Source organism: Lytechinus pictus, chromosome 13 (genome assembly GCF_037042905.1).
Source record: "Lytechinus pictus isolate F3 Inbred chromosome 13, Lp3.0, whole genome shotgun sequence".
NCBI lineage: Eukaryota > Metazoa > Echinodermata > Echinoidea > Temnopleuroida > Toxopneustidae > Lytechinus > Lytechinus pictus.
In genome coordinates this window covers 18,151,970-18,172,671 of record NC_087257.1, presented here as the reverse complement: position 1 = coordinate 18,172,671, position 20,702 = coordinate 18,151,970, and the positions used below count along the sequence as shown (strand labels likewise).

The following is a 20,702-nucleotide window of genomic DNA, read 5'->3' as shown; positions in this document are numbered from 1 at the left end:
ACGTCATCCACTCACTATTTATTTTGTATTTTATTATATGAAATATGAAATATTATAATTTTCTCATCATTGTCAAGTAAATCAATGATTAATTCCTCCCTGATCATGAGTAGATAGCAATGTTTTATATTATATGGTTCAGTCAAGTTGGTCCTTATTGTCAAATCTATAAAAAATGAAAAATTGTATAATTCAAACAACAACAAAAAAACAGTGAGTGATGGACATCATCGACTATTCACCTAGTTGTGCGTATCACTGTTTTGTTGAAAATGAGCGAAACTTAAAAATTCCATAACTTACTTATTTTACATCCGATTTTGATGAAATTTTTAGCGTTATGCTAGTCAGATTTTTCTCTCATTATTCAAATCAACATTTTTCTGGGGTGGACTTGACCTTTAACAGACATTCAAAATATCGTTATCATGGTTAATTGAACTTTTAATTATAAAAGCGATCAGAAAAAAGAATTAGGAATGGAGGTGGCATGCCTTCCTTGGAGGAAAATCAAGAAAACACTTAAGTAATTCGGGGCATTGGGAGAAGGATAATCGGGAAATAAAAGACATCCATCAACATATTTGTTTGCAAATAAAGTGACTTCATAGTTTTATTCGAATATCTAAAGGTGTACTATAAATTCTTTATTTCATGCAATTAAGGATTATTACGCCTGTTCAAAAACGTTCCCTTTTATCCACATAAAAGTTGTGTCCTTTTTCTTTCGCATATTCTTTTATACTAACAAATGACTGTTTTAACCATTGAGGGTCTGACAATGTTTATCTTCTTGTGCCACTAGCCTCAATATTCATCCTACCCGTTTTAAGCCCCACCTCCCCTCACGCATTTGAAAGTGATATCGGTTTTATCGTAACTATGTAAGCCGAAATAAATTGCACACCATTAATTATTTAATAAATGCACCCTTGTTCTTGGTCATAAAACCATTTTTTCAGGCGGGTTTCTGGACTAATAATTTTGGAGGGGTTTCTGGGGGCTTGGGAAATTTTCGACGTAGGCTTATACAATAGGCCTACAGTGAAAATCGCCTATCGTGGGCAGCCTTTTTTACTGATCAAGCAGCTAGTTCCCCCCCCCCTTTCTGGCCTAAAAAGAAATAGAAAAAAATCATATAATATCCAAAATAATTGAGGATGACACAGACAAAAAAAAAGAAAAAGAAATTTTCGTCGTCGGTTCTTACAATACAATGAAAACCGCCTATCGTGGACAGCCTTTTATACTGAATAAGCAGCTAAAGTCCCGCCCTCCCCACTCCGGCCTAGAAAAAGATCATGCAAGAGAGAACATATAGCGACCAAGCGAAAAAAAAATCATATATTAAAAATTATTGAGGATGACGCAGACACAAAAAAAAAGCAATACCAAAGTTACTATGAAAGCTGCCATATTTTTATTATGTGAAAGAATATAGTCACAATTTCACCAACTATAAAAAATGAAAATTATTGATTGACGTGATACATTCAACTTCATTGCGGATCTCCTTGGTATAAGAACTACAAGAATTAAAATAACAGTGCAAAAACCTCATTTCGTACAGATCCTTTTCATAATGATCCCTCTTTACTAGCCTATACGTTCTTATTAATATCATTAATAGTTTTTTATTGTTGAATTTACTCATGGATAACGTGTTAAAAACAAATCGCACTGACACATTTTCATACAAAAGAAAAGAATAACGAATCAACCTCTAAATGACCACACTATTACATTGCAAAATGAATATACATTGACTTCTATTACAAGAAAACACGAAATAGAATATGATGAAATTTCAGAAAAAATATACTGCAATAGAAGAAAATGCAAAAAAAAATCTCAAAATACCTTAATAACGAACAATAATTGATCTATGAATAATATATTTTAAAGAATGTTCTTTTTCATATTATTTATCATCAAATCATTTCCAGCCACTTTTTCAATGTTGCATATAACACACTCGATTTTGTTTCATGAAATAATGATAATCTTAATGCACTTACGTTATACATAAAAAATTATAAGAAATATAATTGGATACATAAACCGGTAAATTGCCAATTCGTCCACCCGTACACTCACCACATGGTATACCCTCATTTAGTCTAATGTCATTCCGTCCATCGACATTTCGTCTTACAGCCATTTGGTCCAATAACTATTGGTCCAATCATCACTTCGTCTAATCACCAGTTGGTCTATGACCATTTCATCTCACAATGATATTCGTTTTATTTTCATTCATTTTGCCCAATTAACACTTACTTAGACCAGATGGTATATGGACTAAATGGCTATTGGACCAATTGGTTATTATGGTGGGTGGACGAAATGGCAATTAGACAATGTGAATATTGGACGAACTGATGGTAGACAAAAATAATGAAAGTAGACGATTTGGCAATAGGATGAATTGGCATCGGACGAAATGAAAATTAGCCCATAAACCATAACTCTCTTTGGAGGGGTAGGGCAATTTGCCAAAAGTACCCTTTTTCTATTGGGCAATACATTCTCAGCCTGAACGTATATATATCTTTTCCTATAGTCAAGAAAGACAGAAGTTGTATAACATCAACATTTCATATTTACAGTATTTCTTCTTCTCAACAGATGCCATAACCTAACTGACTATCATCACCACCATTAACTTTATCATTATTGGTTTATTAATCCGAAATGAGTGACGATAATGAATCTAATCTTTGTTTTATTATCATGATTATTGTGACTGCATTCTATTTTAATGGATCAATTTCGTATACATCTACTGATAACTCAGTATCATTTCATTAATTCACATCTATTGTAACGCTTCAAGTATGTGGAAGTACTGATTATATCCGGGGATTATATATCTAATTTTGGTTGTATTTCATTATGTAAATTAATTATGTAAAATTGAGAAAAATTAATGGTCGTCAGTGAATGCAGTCATCGACATCTGAAAAGTGAGATCGCCCTCTCTTGTCCATCCTAGGCCTTCATCGGTAGCTCAGTTCCTGTGCACATGGATTAGAGGAGAACGTGTATAATTCAAATCGAGCTTCAACCTAGAAAAGACTATACAGAACACAACAAAATTCACTGCAGAGTACAGAGAAGGAGTTGGGGGATGACTAATGATGGGAATTCTGCCTTATTCATATTCGGTTCTTTGTCTATTCCACTCACTACTTTTAATAATTATTCATCAATAACCTTTTATCAGTATTTTCATTACCTTATTCCTCATTGTGATTTGCTTATTTATTAACCATTCATCCATCTAATCATTTATCTATCAATACGCCCCGATTGATTACACATGCATTTTATCCACTGTTCAAATATATATATATATATATATATATATATTATAGCAATGGAAATGCACACCTGAGAATTGACCTCAAGTCAGGACACTTCAAGTCACCTGACATGAAGTCATGTCCGTTAACTTAGAATTTTAGTACTATATACCTTATCGTCCAAAGCGATAACGGTCTAGGTGAGGGTATATATATATATTGGCGAAGAAGCTCAAAAAGCATTGAAGCTAGAGACGTAGCCTGGATTTCTTCAACTTTTATTAGTTCAAGCTTTCGGCCATTTAGTTGGGCCTTCTTCAGGTATCTTCAAGTTTTACTGTAAGTGCTTAACCAGGTGGGTGCACTTACTTACATTACTTACAGTAAAACTTGAAGATACCTGAAGAAGGCCCAACTAAATGGCCGAAAGCTTGTACTAATAAAAATTGAAGATATCCAGGCTACGTCTCTAGCTTCAATGCTTTTTGAGCTTCTTCGCCAATATATTACTCACTGAAGCACCCACGCAATGTTTAGGTCCTTGCTCATCACAATTATATATATATATATATACATTTATATATGTCTACTTTTATAACATCGTTGAGTTGAATGCAAGTCTTACCCTGGACAACATGAGTACCCATCTGGGCTTGGAGAGGTTGAACGCCAGCCTGAGGATAGTACATCTGAAAAATGAATTGAAATTAATTTAGTCCAGAGGAAAAATATAGTAATCACTTGGTTGAGATAATAATAATAATAATATAGTATTTCTAAAGCGCCAAATCCACATTGATTATGTGCTCAAGGCGCTGCGAAAAGGAAATAAGAAAAAATTACACGGTACAGGAAGTGACAAAGATAAAATAATGACAGTCATGACAATGAAAGGAAACTACTGGAAGGCAATTTAAAAAAAATGGGTTTTTAGAGTAATTTTGAAATTATCGATATTTGAAATACTACGAATGGAATATGGCAACTGATTCCAGCATAGTCGTCTGGCCAGATGCACATCGGAAACTGGAGTTCAGTAGGCCTCAATAGAGATCGACATATTGCTTAAATGTTCCCCGCCAACGAAACTCTTTCCACGAGAATGCAAAACTGAACACACGACTCATTGTAAGCCATGCGTTCACTACAAGCAATGCTTTTTGGCAAGCCAATTAAGTTGCTTCTCATATCTTTGACAAAGTCGGTTCCGTTGAGCTTAGTTCAAGTTTATAATTTCTTCAATTTTTATGAAATATAATGATTGACATGCTTTTATGTTCGTCTCTGTGACATACTATTTTGTAATATATTATGTTAGGCTTTTGAAATATTATTTTGACGGAAAACTAAAAAAAAAATAGATAAACTGGAGGGTGTATAACCGATTTTGTCATCTGGCAATTGTCAGATCTGACAACTTTCCTTCATTTTGATTTGCTAAGAAGAACGATTCCTAAATAATCATCGGACAAAACATACTCTTTCGGATAAGACATCTTACAATTCCTTTCATGAAACGCTCCGCATGGGGGGGGGGGGGGTTCAGAGGCGTACCCAGGATTTGAAAGGAAGGGGAACACTTAAATGAAATTGACAGGCAAAAAGGCGTATTCAACGATAAAGGGTGCACGACGGTGTGCCATTCTAAGTAAATTTGCACATAGATATTCTTCTACTGGAGGTAGTGTTGGCTTGGTTTTGGTTTTATTTATTGTATAAAAATCAAAATCACGTAGAGTGTACAAAAATGAAGTACAACAAATATGATAAATGATAACAAATTCTTAAGAGGGCCAGATTAAAAAAAAACGATACACTGATTTAGTGCCATTGCAGATACTTTAAATCATATTTAGCTCTATGAATGGATTAAGATCTTGCAGAGTTATATCAAATCATGACTATCATAACTATTTGGGGGGAGATTGTTAATTACCATGGCATTGGAGCGGGTCTGCTCTGTCTGTTGTCGAGGGCAGCAGCAATTGAGACCGCCACAGCAGGTGGCAGCAGCTACGATAGCGACGATGAACTCGGCGAACATCAGGACAGCGATCACGGCGTGAACGGCAGTAAGGCACTGGAGGAAAAGAGAGAAAAGAGTTTCATGAATCACTGGCAACCACATCAGATATAAAAAAAAAACAGCAGCAGCAATAAAATTTACTATCTAATGATGATGGTGGGGTGGTGTGATGACGATGATGACGACGAAGATGATGATGATGATATGATGATGATAATGATGATGAATTGATGATCATCATCAGGGGAAGCTGCTGCAGTTCTTTAATATCTAAGGAAGAAGAAGAAGAAGAAGAAGAAGGAGAAGAAGAAGAAGAAGAAGAAAGAAAGAAGAAGATAAGGAGAAAACGGGAAAGAGGAGGAAACAGAAAAACACGAAAAAGAGTTTAACAATGATGTATTAATAGTGAGAAATATTTCACCACGTAATTTCTTTGAGTCAATTAAACTAAGGTCAAGTGCGTGATCATTTTGGATATTTTCTCAATATTGTACAATGATTATAATCGTAATCAGGAAAATGTCATGTACATGTATCTTATGTAAGCAAGTTGATTCGGAAATGAACTAATTTTCGCAAAAGATTTGTTAGAAATTACGTTTCTAATTAAAAAAGTGAATTTAAATACTGTTCGCTGTTTTTTTGTTTTTTTTTTGGGGGGGGAACAACCGGTTTCTCAACCGAATAACAGCTAAACATGTTACTTGGTAGAGGTACATGGTAATATGCAATATGCAGTTATCCAACCAATACATTTCTCTTTAATGCTCTTTTCTTTCTTCTCTGTCCCATTTTCTTACTCCTTTCCTTCCCTTTTCTTCTCTCTTGTTCTTTCATTTCTACTACTTGAAAAATCATAGTGGGCGGCTGCCTCCTTGTAGTGCCCCACCCTTAGGGGTATTACCTTGAAACGCTCCCAGGAACAGGCGTAGTCGACTGCGATGTCAGGATACTCAAACCCATGGACATCGAATGGAGGATAATCACGATAGTCTGGGATATCGGGGCAGACTGAATGGAAGCTGACCGCAGCCAATATCGACTCCATTGCACACACGAAGCCTGCCTGGATAGCAGCCAGGACTGACATCACGAGGTATGCCACGATCTGCGGTACGAATGAAGTACGAGCATAGAGTTACATAGTATAGAAGCACTCGCTGGGGTATAGGGGATTAGGACAGCTGCCTCCCCCACCCCCTGTGAAAATAAACATTCTGATATATTGATTGGCGTACTGAACTCGTGATTGCATGACTTGTATTTCCGTTGTTTTCTTTATACAACATGCTATAAAGTGAACAAATTATAATCTAAATTTCCCCCCAAAGTCCCCAGGAACGTTTCATTTCGCTATAACCATAAGTGATAGAAAATTGAAATTATTCAAATACATTTCGTTTTCAGTTATCAATTTTACTCTTATTTAATAAAAAAATAAATATTATATTTCGTTATCAGTTATCATGATTATCGGGACGGATTCAGTATTTTCCAAAGGTGGGGGCACACACAAAAATTTCCACCAAAAAATGAAGGTCATTTCGTCAACATAGAATTTGACAAGCAAAAAACAAAAAGATACTCACGTGTGTATGAACGACATATTCCCATTAAAAATACCTGCTCTGACTTTGAAAGGGGGGGGGGGGCACACTTGTGTAGGAATGGCATATTAACATTAAACATTTTGATTATGGGTCTTAACAGGGGGAAACGGACTGGATGTGCCCCCTCCCCCTGGATCTGCCACTGATGGTTATCTTAAAATTTACTCATAAATGATATAAATTAAAACACATTTCGTTTTCAGTCATATTTCATTTTACTTTCAGCAATTCAAGAAAACACTCACCACACAGTTACTCTTGTTCTTAGAGCAAGCTCCAAGAATTCCAGCGGGGAGAAATATCTGAAAGATGAATATTTACAACTAATATTAATAACTTATACCATGGGATAAACTTTGATAAGAGCAGCTCGTAACACGTGAAGAAGTCAAAAGCAAATTTTGAGCGAACAAACTTGCATGTTATACTTCCCTTCACTTTGCATTCAATATTCCTGATCTTCCTCGCCCAGATGCTTTGAGATGATTATTTTGGCGACAAAAACACATCATCATCAACATCACAATATCATGTAAATGATGTCGCCGTAAAGTTCATGGAAATTTCATCACTTCTTTGGAACCAATTTGTGCGTTTTTCAATACTTATAATTATAATGCAGTAAATTCCATTTCTCATCCACACCTGACGATCGGAATAAAATGGAAGAACGTAAAACAATTGTATTTTACTTACTTGGAAAAATAATCATAAATGTATTGCAAGGCATGTGATGTTAATAGTAATGGACTTTGTTTATCTCTAAAAGTTCCTATAATGCAATGTGCTGGAATAACGCAGAAATGCTTGATTAATGAGAATGTTTTTAATCAACTCACGAATAGGGTTGCACCGATTGGCGTCCCCATTGGGCCGACGTAAATATCAGCCTCGACCTGAAGCCAGATGGCTACTCCAGATAGGATGCTGGCAACGATAGCGATGATGAGCTGGACGATACCTGTTGTCATGCCAACCGATTCTTTGAACCAATCAGATTTGCCAGTGCAGCATCCCGGGGATTGCTGGGCAGGAATGTTCTGAAAAGAAAGTGGGATGAAAAATGTTAATTCACCATTAGTATCGTTATCATCTTCTTCTTCATCATCATCATCATCCTACTCATCCACCTCCTCCTTATCAGGTCATCATCATCCACCTCCTCATCAGGTCATTATCATAATGACCGTCATCATCGTCATTACCATCATCATCGTCATCACCGTCATCACCGTCATCATCGTCATCACCATCATCATCATCATCACCGTCATCATCGTCATCACCATCATCATCATCATCATCACCGTCATCATCGTCATCACCACCATCATCATCATCATCATCATCACCATCATCATCACCACCACCACTACCATCATCACCACCATCATCATCATCACCACCACCACCACCATCACCACCACCACCATTATCATCATTACGCCCCGCCCCCTCCTCATCCTCCTATAAGCTCACCTGGATGATGTAAGTTGGCTGCTGAGGCTGAGATACATACATCCCCTGTGGTTGGGTCGGGCCGTTAGGATAACCAACATAAGAGGGTGGTCCCTGCTGTACCGGTTGAGGGGCTTCGGTGGCTTCCTCGGTCGCTTCATCGACACCCTGCCTCTCTTCGTTCTTGATCAGCTCTGCGTCCATCTTGGTATCCATATCCTGGGAGAAAACAAAGTCGATCGAAAACATTCTTTCAGATACCGTTGGGGTGGGGGGGGGGGGGTCAAAGGACCATGCCATCCCAACGTGTACTGTCATTGCCACACGTTTATACAATAATTTTCCTCTGAAATATATCGAAAGTCAAAACTACTGGCAAAAACAAGCACTTTTTGAGCCTCAATGACTCCTCTTGCAAGCTCTCGCTCGTTTTAACCATACTATATATGCTCATCTACGCACCCCCCCCCCAAACAAAAATTGCCATACTGGCACGAGACCGGCCATCTCTTCATCAAAGCTGCTGGTCGATGACCTGGGTTGAGTGCAGCACAATGTGGGTAAATTTCTTGCTAAAGGAAACACCCCATGGCTTGGATTCGAACCCACGTCCGTCTGAAAGACGAGAGTCGTAACCACTAGACCACGACACCACACTTGACCTAACTAGACATGGAGTCAATTACAGTTTCTTCCATATCCCTTGTATATGTCACTCGGCCATAAGGCCGGCAAAATATGGCCAGGAGATCGTCCGGCCTCGAATCCATCCCATAATTTATTTAAAGGACAAGTCTACCCCCCAAAAAAGTTGATTTAAATGAAAAGAAAAAAATCCATCAAGCATAACACTGAAAATTTCATCAAAATCGGATGTAAAATAAGAAAGTTATAACATTCTAAAATTTTACTTAATTTCACAAAACAGTTATATGCACATCCTGGTCGGTATGCAAATGAGGAGACTGATGACGTCATCCACTCACTATTTCTTTTGTATTTTATTAAATTAAATATGAAATATTTCATTTTCTCCTCATTGTCAAGTGAAAAATCAATTAATTCTTCCATGAATATGTGGAATAGCATCGTTCAATAGTATATGGTTCAGTCAATAAGTTGGTCCTTTATGTGAAATCTGTAAAAAATGAAATATTGTATAATTCAAACAATAAAAACAAAAGAAATAGTGAGTGAGGGACATCATCGACTGTCTCATTTGCATGTTACTGTTTAGTGAAAATAAGGGAAATGTTAAAATCTCATAACTTTCTTATTTTACATCCAATTTTGACGAAATTGTTTGCGTTATGCTAGTTTGATTTTTCTCTATTTATTCAAATCAACATTATTCTGGGGTGGACTTGACCTTTAAGAAAGAAAAAAAGAAAGCGTTGTTGCATGGAACTAGAACGTAGATATATTCCCCGTATTACGTGAACAAGTAGGGTGCAACAAAATATTCTCAGGTGGAGGTAAGGGACTGGGTTGAATGAACTTCTAGGCCCTGTTGCATAAACGTTATTATTATTTTAACTTCGCCTTCCAATGGAAACTTGCATGGAATCCTTGACTCTGATTGGCTGTTGATCATCGTTACCATGGTAGTTACCGTTGGATGGCAAAGTAATCATTATATAGTAACTTTTATGCAACGGCGCCCAAAAACCATCGCCATGCAAGTATATTAAAAATGGCTACACGGGGTGATGAGATTTTAAATCAATCTTTTTCCTTAAAAAATCCCCTTAAAGGAATGGTCCGGGCTGGAATTATCTATATCTGAATAAATAGAGTAAAATTCACAGAGCAAAATGCTGAAAATTTCATCAAAATTTGATAACAAATAAAACAAATAACGAAGTTATTGACTTTTAAAGTTTATCAATATTTTGTGAAAATAGTTATATGCACACCGTCATGAATATTCATTAGGTGGGCTGATGATGTCACATCCCCACTTTCCCTTTTCTTATGTTATTACATGAAATCATAAATGTTTCATTTTTTCATACATGTGTAAATGATGTGTCTCCATTATGATGAAATAAGTGGCGGCAATAAATAACTAATGCACTTAATCAGTTGTCAATCCAATTGTTTTAGTTCTTGGTAGAAAAAAATTGAATAAACCTAATTTCATATAATAAAATACCAAAGAACAAGTGGGGATATGACATCATCAGCCCACCTAATGAATATTCATAATGCCTGGAACTGTTTCACCGGAATAATGCAAATCTATAAAATTCAATAACTTTGTTATTTGTCATCCGATTTTGATCAAATTTCAGCATTTTGCTTTGTGAATTTTACTCTATTTATTGAGATGTAAATATTTCCAACCTGGATCATCCCTTTAATTACTTGAAGAACGAAAATCACAAGCACGTCTTGTATAAACAGGAAACATACTGATTTTCATCTTAAAACTTGTGAAATATTGCGAAGACAAAACCAAAGAATATCCATTTAGCTCTAAATGAGCGCCCCTGGACGATAATTTATGTGCGCTCTGCAAAATTATTATTACAGTGGCAATTACTTTGCCGATTGGCATATCAAAATCAATAAAAATGAAAAACAAGTCGCTATGTGTAAATACACGGGTGTCTGTGTTTCAATTGTATCCATGGTAACCATAATACGTCACAGGCACAGCTATACATTTTGAGCCTGTGTTTTCCTTTAGTCGACTGTCAAATGATCAGCTTTATGCCTCGCCTTTTGGGAAAATGATATAAAGGAAAGAGAGGGAATTGGTTTGGATCAGTTGCTCATGAATTTAACACGATCTAGGCAAGGGGGAGGGGCTCGGAGGCCCCCTCCCCTCTCAACATTTTGGTTGAAATTTTTTTGACCGCGCTGCTCGCTGACTTTTTATGCACGCACTTCTTTTGAGACCAAAATTGCGAGGCTCGGGTACGCGGTAACGATATAACACAACATTTCGTAAGTGCACCAACCCCCCCCCCCCAAAAAAAAAAAATATGCTTTAAAAAAAAAGTTTTCGTGTACAAAGTCAATGCAAATTGTGTTTCAACCAGAAATCATAATTGTATGATCACTTTTATTTTGCTGGCCTACATGGATTCATCTTATGCTGTTTATGATCTCAAAAGAGTCCCAGACATCGACAAAGTTCATTGAAAAAAAATATTGAAAAGAAAAGGCAAGAAAAAAAAGAAATCCGTAAGAAATTGCAAAAACATTATTATTCATAAGAAAAAAAAGCCCAGCCGCAGTCGCAAGATATTTAGCAATTCGTTAAAGCTAATGCTTGCTTGATAATAGGCATTGTATATACTGCCTAAAACAAAATAATTTCTGTATAAAGATTTTTATGAATAATGAAGATATATTTTCTGTAAATAGTGTAAATGTTCACTAAAGAAGATTGTATTTTTCTGTATCAGTCATTAGTAGAATAACATTTGCAGTGGCGTAACAGGCGGGAGCAAGCTGCCCCCCTCCCCTGGAGGATTTCAACGGGAAAATAAAAAAACGGAAAAATAGAAAAGGGAAGGAGAAAGAAAGGGAAAGGGGAAGGAAAGGTGAAAAGTAAAGGAGGAGAAGGAACGGAAAGGGAAAAGTGAAAAAAAAACGAAGAAAAATATTTCTAAAATGGAAAAGGAAGGAAAGCGGGAAAAGAAAGGAAAGAAGAACATTTGAGAAAGAACAAATCATTCCGAAATAGGCCTATATGTAATGCAATATCATGATAAGTAAGAAAGGGAAATAAATTAAAAGATGACAAAATGGCAAACAATAGCGGGAAATGAATGTAGAATGGAATTAGCCAAAAGCTGAATTGGAAAACGAAGAAAAGGGACAAGAAAAAAAAAGAACTTAATAACACGACCGGGCTGCCGAAGATTGAAAATAAAGAGCGGAATGAAAGATGGACTGCATACAAGCTTGTGCTATAAGCTTGCTAAATTTTATGCAAATTTGTAAGCTACCGGAGCTCTGTCCCAGACCCCACGCAGTAGGGGCTCTTCATCTATAACCTTCAAATGGCTCTATAACGCCCCCCCTGTGGACTCTTCCTACATTAAGCTTTACGTTCGATCACTGGCGAACAGGCGGGGAGGGGGCGGGGAGTCTTGGTTCCACACTCAAGAGGAAATAACAGAAATTATAGGAGACAACGTAATGAAATGAATGGAAACAATGAAATGTGTTATTTGCTGAATGTAATGGAAAAAATATGTCACATATTAATTAGAAATTAATTTCAATAGGCAATTGTTTCCAGCTCGCTTTGCTCGTTTGCGTCTTTTTACAAATTTTCCCACATTGCTATGTTATGCCCCCTCGAAATATTTGGTTCATTACGCAACTGGGTTGAATAAATGTGTAGTGTAAAAGTTATAGATTTTTTTTACCCGCGATTCGATTAAAAATAGCGATATTCTGGGAGGTTTAAAATGGCTTTGATACCAAGAAGTTCCGAGGGCTCCGCCCCGGACCCCAACCGCATAGCACTGCCGTATATGATTATGGAAGGGTTGGGCCATGGCCGCCAAAAGTTCTACAACCAAGAACAACAAAAAAAAGGAAGTAAAAAAGAAAAGGAAAAGTGTAGGATATGATTTTATTTACTTAATAAAATGTCAAATATATCTCAAAGTTAGATTATCATGAAAAAGGTGATTTTTTTCTCGCTCACTTCGCTCGCTCGGGACTTATATTAAGCAGCTTTTTAGCACATTGTGTCATACTGCGCCCCTCGTTTTTTTTATTTTTTACTCTTCACGCTATTGCCGCAAAGAATCCTGTTCACAGTGGCTTAAGACCCCCCCCCCCAAAAAAAAAAAGAATGGAAAGAGAGAAGGGTGAAATATATTATTCTTTTGATATCATGTCAAAATCTATCACAAATTTGGTTTTTGTAATTAAAAAAAAAAAAATCAATTTTTTTTGCGGCGCTCGCTCGCAACTTTTTTTTATTAAAATATAAATTCTGCCCGATACGCATTATCTGGCCCTCTCAAAATTGTCGCCTCACTACACCATAACGTATGATATGATCGGGAAATTTTTGCTCTTGCCCCCTCCCCTTTGGCCACCGACCACTGTTACGCCCCTGTGAATTCGATGTACAATATTGTAGTTAAAATTAAAAACTATGATAATGACATTGTGTGGGGCTTACCTCGATTAGCATCTTGCTATTGTGTTCGCTCCAATTACCAAATGTATTTTTTGTTCATAATTATGTGATCTATTTCTATACAATATGTTCCAGACAACTTGCGAGCCAATTTCATGCATATTATAAAAACTTGCGTGCCTTTTTTTTCTCGATTGGAAAAAAATATGCATCGCAACAGGGTCTCGGATTTTCCCTTGCAGCTATAATGCCATTTGATAAAATCCAACAGTTGAAAGTGTTCATTATGTTCTGAAGAGGTTGGACACGGCTGGGTAGCACTAAGAACACCAGCGTATGCGAGCTGGGGAAGCTGGTTTTCACTGGAGGAGAACAGTGGGGGGGGGGGGAGCTGGACGACTCACTGAGCAATCACAATTTCTATTGTCATTGTTGTGCTCAACCATTGACGTCAAAATAATAATGAAAACCCGTTTTGCATACTTTTTGTATATACCATCACAGCTATCATGGCTATAGACTCACGTAACGATCCAGTCAAGGAAATGGTGCGCATATAGGCCTACATGCAGCTACCGAAGGCTTGATTTCAGAAATGCAGTCACTGTCAGACTCTATTTTCTGAGGCAGCCATATAGCAAAAAAACTTCAAATATAATTTATCCCAAGAAGGTTTAAAATTGAGCATCCCCACATCTAACTGCCCAGCGGAAGCGGGGGGGGGGGGGGGGGGGGGGGGTTCAGCTTCCACTTTTTTCCTATAGCCTTGTACAAAAGCGTAAAAATAACCATATGATTTTTCACATGCTGTCAGCCTCCACTTTGAAAACTGTTCCGCGGCCCCTGCAACGCATTCTAGTATGTTTATGTGATTTTAAAATCGCGTCTCAACCATGTTTCATGGATGACCAAGGGCGTAGGAAGAGGGGGGGGGGTGCACCCTCCCGTTGAGGCAGAGGAGTTCCGCCATTAGCAAGCAAAGCGGGATTTGTACTCATTCTGCTTTCAGTAGCTAATTTTCCAAACTTTAGTTCCTCCTCCCCAAGATGTGCATCCCCATACTACTTGAGTTCTACCTCCCCATGCTCAAACCAGCCGCCCTTGTTTAAACGCCCGATGTGAAAGCAAAAGTGCTTATCATTACCTAAGCGCTAAACTATTAATCAATAGTTTACTTCACTTTCTATCTAATATCCTGGTAAGATCAATTTCCGACTATCGCGCCATAATGCAGACTTCTATAGGCCTACAAACATGATAAACATGACGTCTACAAGGAGAGTCCGTAAACATTAGTATAGCTCAATCCGGGTCATAAATGGTATTAGATGTTGTTTTCATATTTAGCATGGTCGTAATTTACTTCTATCGACATGAGTCATTAAATTATAAAGTAGGCCTAATTAAGGTGTTCTATATGTGTAGGCAGCTAGGTCTATGGCGCCCGGTAGGTTAAGGAGTCTGTGGGCCTAACGTGTGCATGTGTTGATGATTAGGCCTATTGCATGACTCCTCCTTTTATTGAGAAAAAAAAATGTTGTGAATCAAACTAGTAAACATACTAAATATTAAATAACCTGATAGTCTATATAGCTGTATAAATGATAATCATGTAGAAAATCGATGCAGTCATATTCTTAAACTAGACTTTGGAATATATCCCAAAATATATTAGTATACCTTTTTACCCACTAGTTATTGATATTCTATCATGATCATACATGCATGCAATTATATACTCAAATGACATATATGACGCGAATTTAAATAGATATATATATGCATTCTTAAAAAAATGTATTAACTCCAATATTTTTGCCATGGATGTAATTATCACAATCAATGCAACAATATTACTTAATTGTACAATGACAGCATCATCGCATATCTGGAAAGAGTCATGAGAAATACAGGAGTATTGCAGTCCCGGAGTTGCAGTCTGCCGAGAATTTAAATCACAAGAAGAAAATACATCATAATATAACAAATTGCTGAATATTAATTCACAAGTAGCAAATATGAGAGAAAGATACATACCTCAGGAGGAATAGAATATAAATATGATGAAAAATGACCTTGCGACGCTCTCGAAAACGAAATATTATCTCTCACTGAGAAACGCTATCTCTGACACCGAATGCAGAATGGCGTAATGTACTGCTTATCAGAGTCTGCATTGTAAACATTCGAGCAATATCCCTTTCATATAGAATGCTTAAGGCGCATGCGCAGTTTTAGTCTTTCCCTACAGACTGAGAACATGGGTTCGTCTTCCATGTCCATCTCGTTTTTTTTTTTTTTTTAATCAACATAATCAAATTTTAATAGTTTTGAAGAAAGATTGACCTTATTTAACCAAGCACAGCAAAAATACGTTTAATTGTGTTAACCAATATTCCTATCAAACACATATTTAAAAAAAAACTGAAAGATTGAGAAACATTTGATAAAAGCATGTTCATGCATAGGGCGATTCCAAAAACTGGTTTGCAAACAATTAACATTCATAATGTTAAAGGGATGGTCCGTGCTGAAAATATTTATATTTTAATACATAGAGTAGAATTCACTGAGCAAAATGCCGAAAATTTCTTTAAAATCGGATAACAAATAATTAAGTTATTGAAGTTTAAATTTTAGCAATATTTTGTGAAAACAGTCGTCATGAATATTCATTAGGTGGGCTGATGATGTCACATCTCCACTTTCCGTTTTCTTACGTTATTACATAAAATCATATTTTTTTCATTATTTCATACTTGTGTAAATAATATGTCTCCCTTATAATAAAATAAGTTGCGGCAATAAATATCTAATACACTATATCAGTTGTCAATCCAATTTTTCTAGTTCTTGGAGGAAAAAATTTGAATAAACCTAATGTCATGTAATAAAATACAAAAGAACAAGTGGGATGTGACATCATCAGCCCACCTAATGAATGTTCATGACGACTGTTTTCACAAAATATTGCTAAACTTTAAACTTCAATAACTTTATTATTTGTTATCCGATTTTGATGAGATTTTCGGCATTTTGCTTAGTGAATTCTACTCTCTTTATTAAGCAATGAATACTTTCAGCCCGGACCATCCCTTTAATGGTTAATCATAAGCGCCCACTCATGTCTGATTTTACAAGCGCTTCATCCATAACCCATATTAATTTGTCATGTTTTAGTGTGATAAGTTAAAATGCTATACGAGAAGTCATAGTTATTATATGTGCATATAAGCCTGCAAATTTTACGGAGGGATAGAACTAAAAGAAATGAAAATGTAGGCCTACATAAAAAAAATGAAGCAATCGAACGAGCATTTTTAACTGTTTTATAACAGTCCATTTCAAAGATAGAAAATGAGGCCCACAAAAAGATCCCCTACAAAAAACAATCAGTTTAAATCTGGATGATATTATATTCTAGAAAATTCAGTTAAATTAATGATATATGAACTAAAAAAAAGGAAAAAGGGATTTTTGAAGGTCACTCAAAAAAGAGAGGCTGCCTCCGTTCTCCCCCGTCCTCGACCCCCCCCCCCCCCCCCTGAAAAAAACGACTACTGCCGGTACGCCGGGTTGACAAATTCGGTCCTCACTCCCTTCATCATATAGGCCAACCTAGGCCTATCTTCTCATACAAAATACATAATTTAAAATAAAAAAAATCAAATCCTTACCCAGAGTAGCATAATAATATGTATTTAATGTGAGTGAAGTATAGAGAGAGACATTATAAAGCCCATGTTGCAGAATTTTATACCAAACAATAGGCGCACGCACCATGCGAAGGAAAGTGCCAAAAGATGGTCTGGAAAGTGAGACTATCAGCGACATCGCGAGCTATCACACAATGATAATAATAATCATGGTAAAAATAACCATGACGTATGCCAATTACTTCTCATAAGGAAAAACGATGGTGTGAAACAAGATCCTAACTCTCTGAATGAAAGTTTATTTTACTTTTCTGAGAACCTCTATAAAGAAATTCATTTAACCTGGTGGCGATATATAAACTATAATACTTGGAATCTAGTTTTATACATGCCAGCCTTGTTGCCATGTCTGGCAAACCCTTGATGCATTCCAGTTGCCAAATAACATATACTATAAAAAGTATGCTTGTTTTCATTTTACTTTTTTCCATTCTGGGGACAAAGATAATCCTAGGTTATACCAAATATTCATTTGAACTCATTGTATTTTATCATAGCTCCATAATTATCTTGCTTTTCTCATTTCACAGCGCAATTAAAGTGCTAATTTTACTGTAGGAGTCGATGAGTCAGATGGCAACTGGCACTCCAAATATGTCATTAAAATGTTTTTGGTCCATAGAGTAAACTAGCTCAGGGTTATATATATCATCACATTATTATAATCCGATTTCGATGAAAATAATGGAATTATTTTTTAAAGGTCAAGTCCACCCCAGAAAAATGTTGATTTGAATAAATAAAGAAAAATCTAACTAGCATAACGCTGAAAATTTCATCAAAATCAGATGTAAAATAAGGAAGTTATGACATTTTAAAGTTTCGCTTATTTTTCACAAAATAGTGATATGCACAACTTAGTGACATGCAGATGAGACAGTCGATGATGTCCCTCACTCACTATTTCTTTTCTTTTTTATTGTTTGAATTATACAATATTTCATTTTTTACAGATTTCACAACAAGGACCAACTTGACTGACGCATATTAAACAATGCTAATTCTACATGTTCAAAGAGGAATTAATCGTTGTTTCACTTGGCAATGATGAGAAAATTAGAATATTTCATATTTCATTTAATCAAAATACAAAAGAAATAGTGAGTGGATGACGTCATCAGTCTCCTCATTAGCATACCGACCAGAATGTGCATATAACTGTTTTGTGAAATTTAGCGAAACTTCAAAATTATTTTACATCCGATTTTGATGAAATTTTCAGTGTTATTCTTGTTAGATTTTTCTCTTTTTATTCAAATCAACTTTTAGTTTGGGTGGACTTGTCCTTTAATCTTGTTCTAGTCCGGCGACCCGCTTTACCGAACACTGTTCTAAGAATCAGATCATAAATAAACAAATAAATAAAAAAAAAATAAAATAAGTAACCAATTGATATTCGATTCACCTCATTTCTAATTTGTCATTTTTTTCATAAAATTAAAATATAACGGTTCGAACCACGAGATGAAACATTGCAATAATGGCGATAGTATTCATAAACTATAATTGCGTTTCTGATCAATGAATGATTTTCATTCTGTTTGCAATAAACTAAACAAAATATACGGCAAGTGAACTTATAATGAGGGATTAATTTTGAACGGGATCAAAGAACAATCATAAGAGAGTTTAATATTTTAACTACAGTGTGAGTGAAAACAAAACTAGACACCTCACAAATTCCTATTTTAAGGAAAAATATGTCATGAACACATAATTATTACAAATGGCCTGAAAGGGTATATTTCCCAAAAAATTTGATACCATATTTATGTTGTATGTGTTAACGCTTGGATGGCCAGGAGGTATTCTTTGCAGTGATGTAAATTTTGATTTGCGCCAAATTAAAGCGATGACTGCAATGAAATCGGAATCCAGACGCCAATGATGTCATAATGATGTCATGATGTCAAGTGTGTCATTAAAATCCATTTCAAAAATCCTTTTTTAGTAATTTACATTATTTAATAATACACATATTTGAGTATAAATTATCAAGATAACTTAATTGAAAATAGATTATCAAATATCTTTAGTTACTCAATTAGGATTTTCTTTTTTACTCATACAGGAAAATTAGGAATCATGCGGAATTATCAACAATTCGCGTACGCATGTTCTTTTCACAGTGGATATAATTACAATCTCACGGTTTTTTTAAGGACTCTATCTGCCTATTTTCGGAATATATTTAGTTTATAAATCATCGCCAATTTAAACACATTTTCAGTATAATGTATAGACGGTTGGACATTTATTATTCATTCGATAACTGCGATTTGTTAATCTTGTATTTCCGTGTTTTCTGCGTTCGCATTTAATCTGATCAAAGCATGCATGAGGCGAATCAAGTGCATTTGCTGACGCTCAGTGGCTGTATCATTTTGTAATTCTCTCCATCCGTATCTATTGACTAATTATCAAGAGTGTTATCATTCGAGGTCTATTCTTTAATTGAATTATATTCATGGCATCAAAAACACTTCATTGCTCAAGTAAGGAACTTCGCGGACCACCCTAAACTACGAGCACGAAACTGAAGCGTCATTGTAACGTAAATTTTTGCAAGCGATTGAAGCGAAGACTTGTATTTGTTTATGAAATCCTTCAAAACATTCTAAAGGTCTTCCATATGCCTGTGTTTGCCAGATGCTTTCTGGCAAATGCCCAATCATTCAATATATTACTGACATTTCCTTAAGAAAATCTAATTGACTGGGGTAATTTGTCATAGTGCAAGCAGTGCAAGTGAATGGCGGGCGGCTATGCCAGAAGGGGGGTGGGGGGAGGGCGCACTCCGCCTTAGATAATTATGGTTGCAAAATAAGTAACAAGAAAATGTTCTTACTACCTATTTACCGCCACTTCTACTTATCATATAAGGGAGTGAAACTTCCCTTTAAAAATCGAAGATTATATATAGAATTGTAAAATGAATGAGCAAATATTGATCCATCGAAAATATTGACTGAATTAGGCACTGACATTCTTAGTCTCAGCATGTCAGGTGCATGATAAATGCCAAATTAGTCCAGATCGTATTTTCATTTTGAATGAAATTCTATATCACATGGGTCAGTTTGTTAAAAGTCAAGTCCACCACAGAAAATTGTTGATTTGAATTAATAGAGAAAAAGCAAACAATCATATTGCATATATTGCTGAAAATTCCATCAAAATCGGACCTAAAATAAGAAAGTCATGACATTTCTAAGTTTCGCTTATTTTTCACAAAACATTATGCACAACTCAGTGATATGCAAATGAGACAGTCGATGATGTCCCTTACTAACTATTTTTTTTATTTTTTATTGTTTGAATTATACAAATTTTCCATGTTTACAGATTTGACGTCAAGGACCAATTTGACTTAACCATAAACTGTTAAAATAATGGCAATTCCACATGCTCAGGGAGGAATATTTGTTTTGGTTTCACATGACAATGAGGAAAAAAATAGAATTTTTCATA

The 20,702-nt window shown here is 35.8% G+C and overlaps 1 protein-coding gene across 1 annotated transcript; it reads right to left on the bottom strand.

The window, feature by feature from the left end:
- Positions 1 to 1,397: 1,397 nt before the first annotated feature.
- LOC129275095 (uncharacterized) lies at positions 1,398 to 15,728 on the bottom strand. Its single transcript, XM_054911876.2, has 8 exons — positions 15,553 to 15,728; positions 8,421 to 8,618; positions 7,781 to 7,981; positions 7,187 to 7,243; positions 6,236 to 6,439; positions 5,242 to 5,385; positions 3,931 to 3,994; positions 1,398 to 3,017 (listed from the first exon to the last, which is right to left on the bottom strand). The coding sequence occupies exons 2-8, from the start codon at positions 8,613 to 8,615 to the stop codon at positions 2,992 to 2,994; spliced, it is 891 nt and encodes a 296-aa protein (XP_054767851.2). The 5' UTR covers positions 8,616 to 8,618; positions 15,553 to 15,728; the 3' UTR covers positions 1,398 to 2,991.
- Positions 15,729 to 20,702: the final 4,974 nt, after the last annotated feature.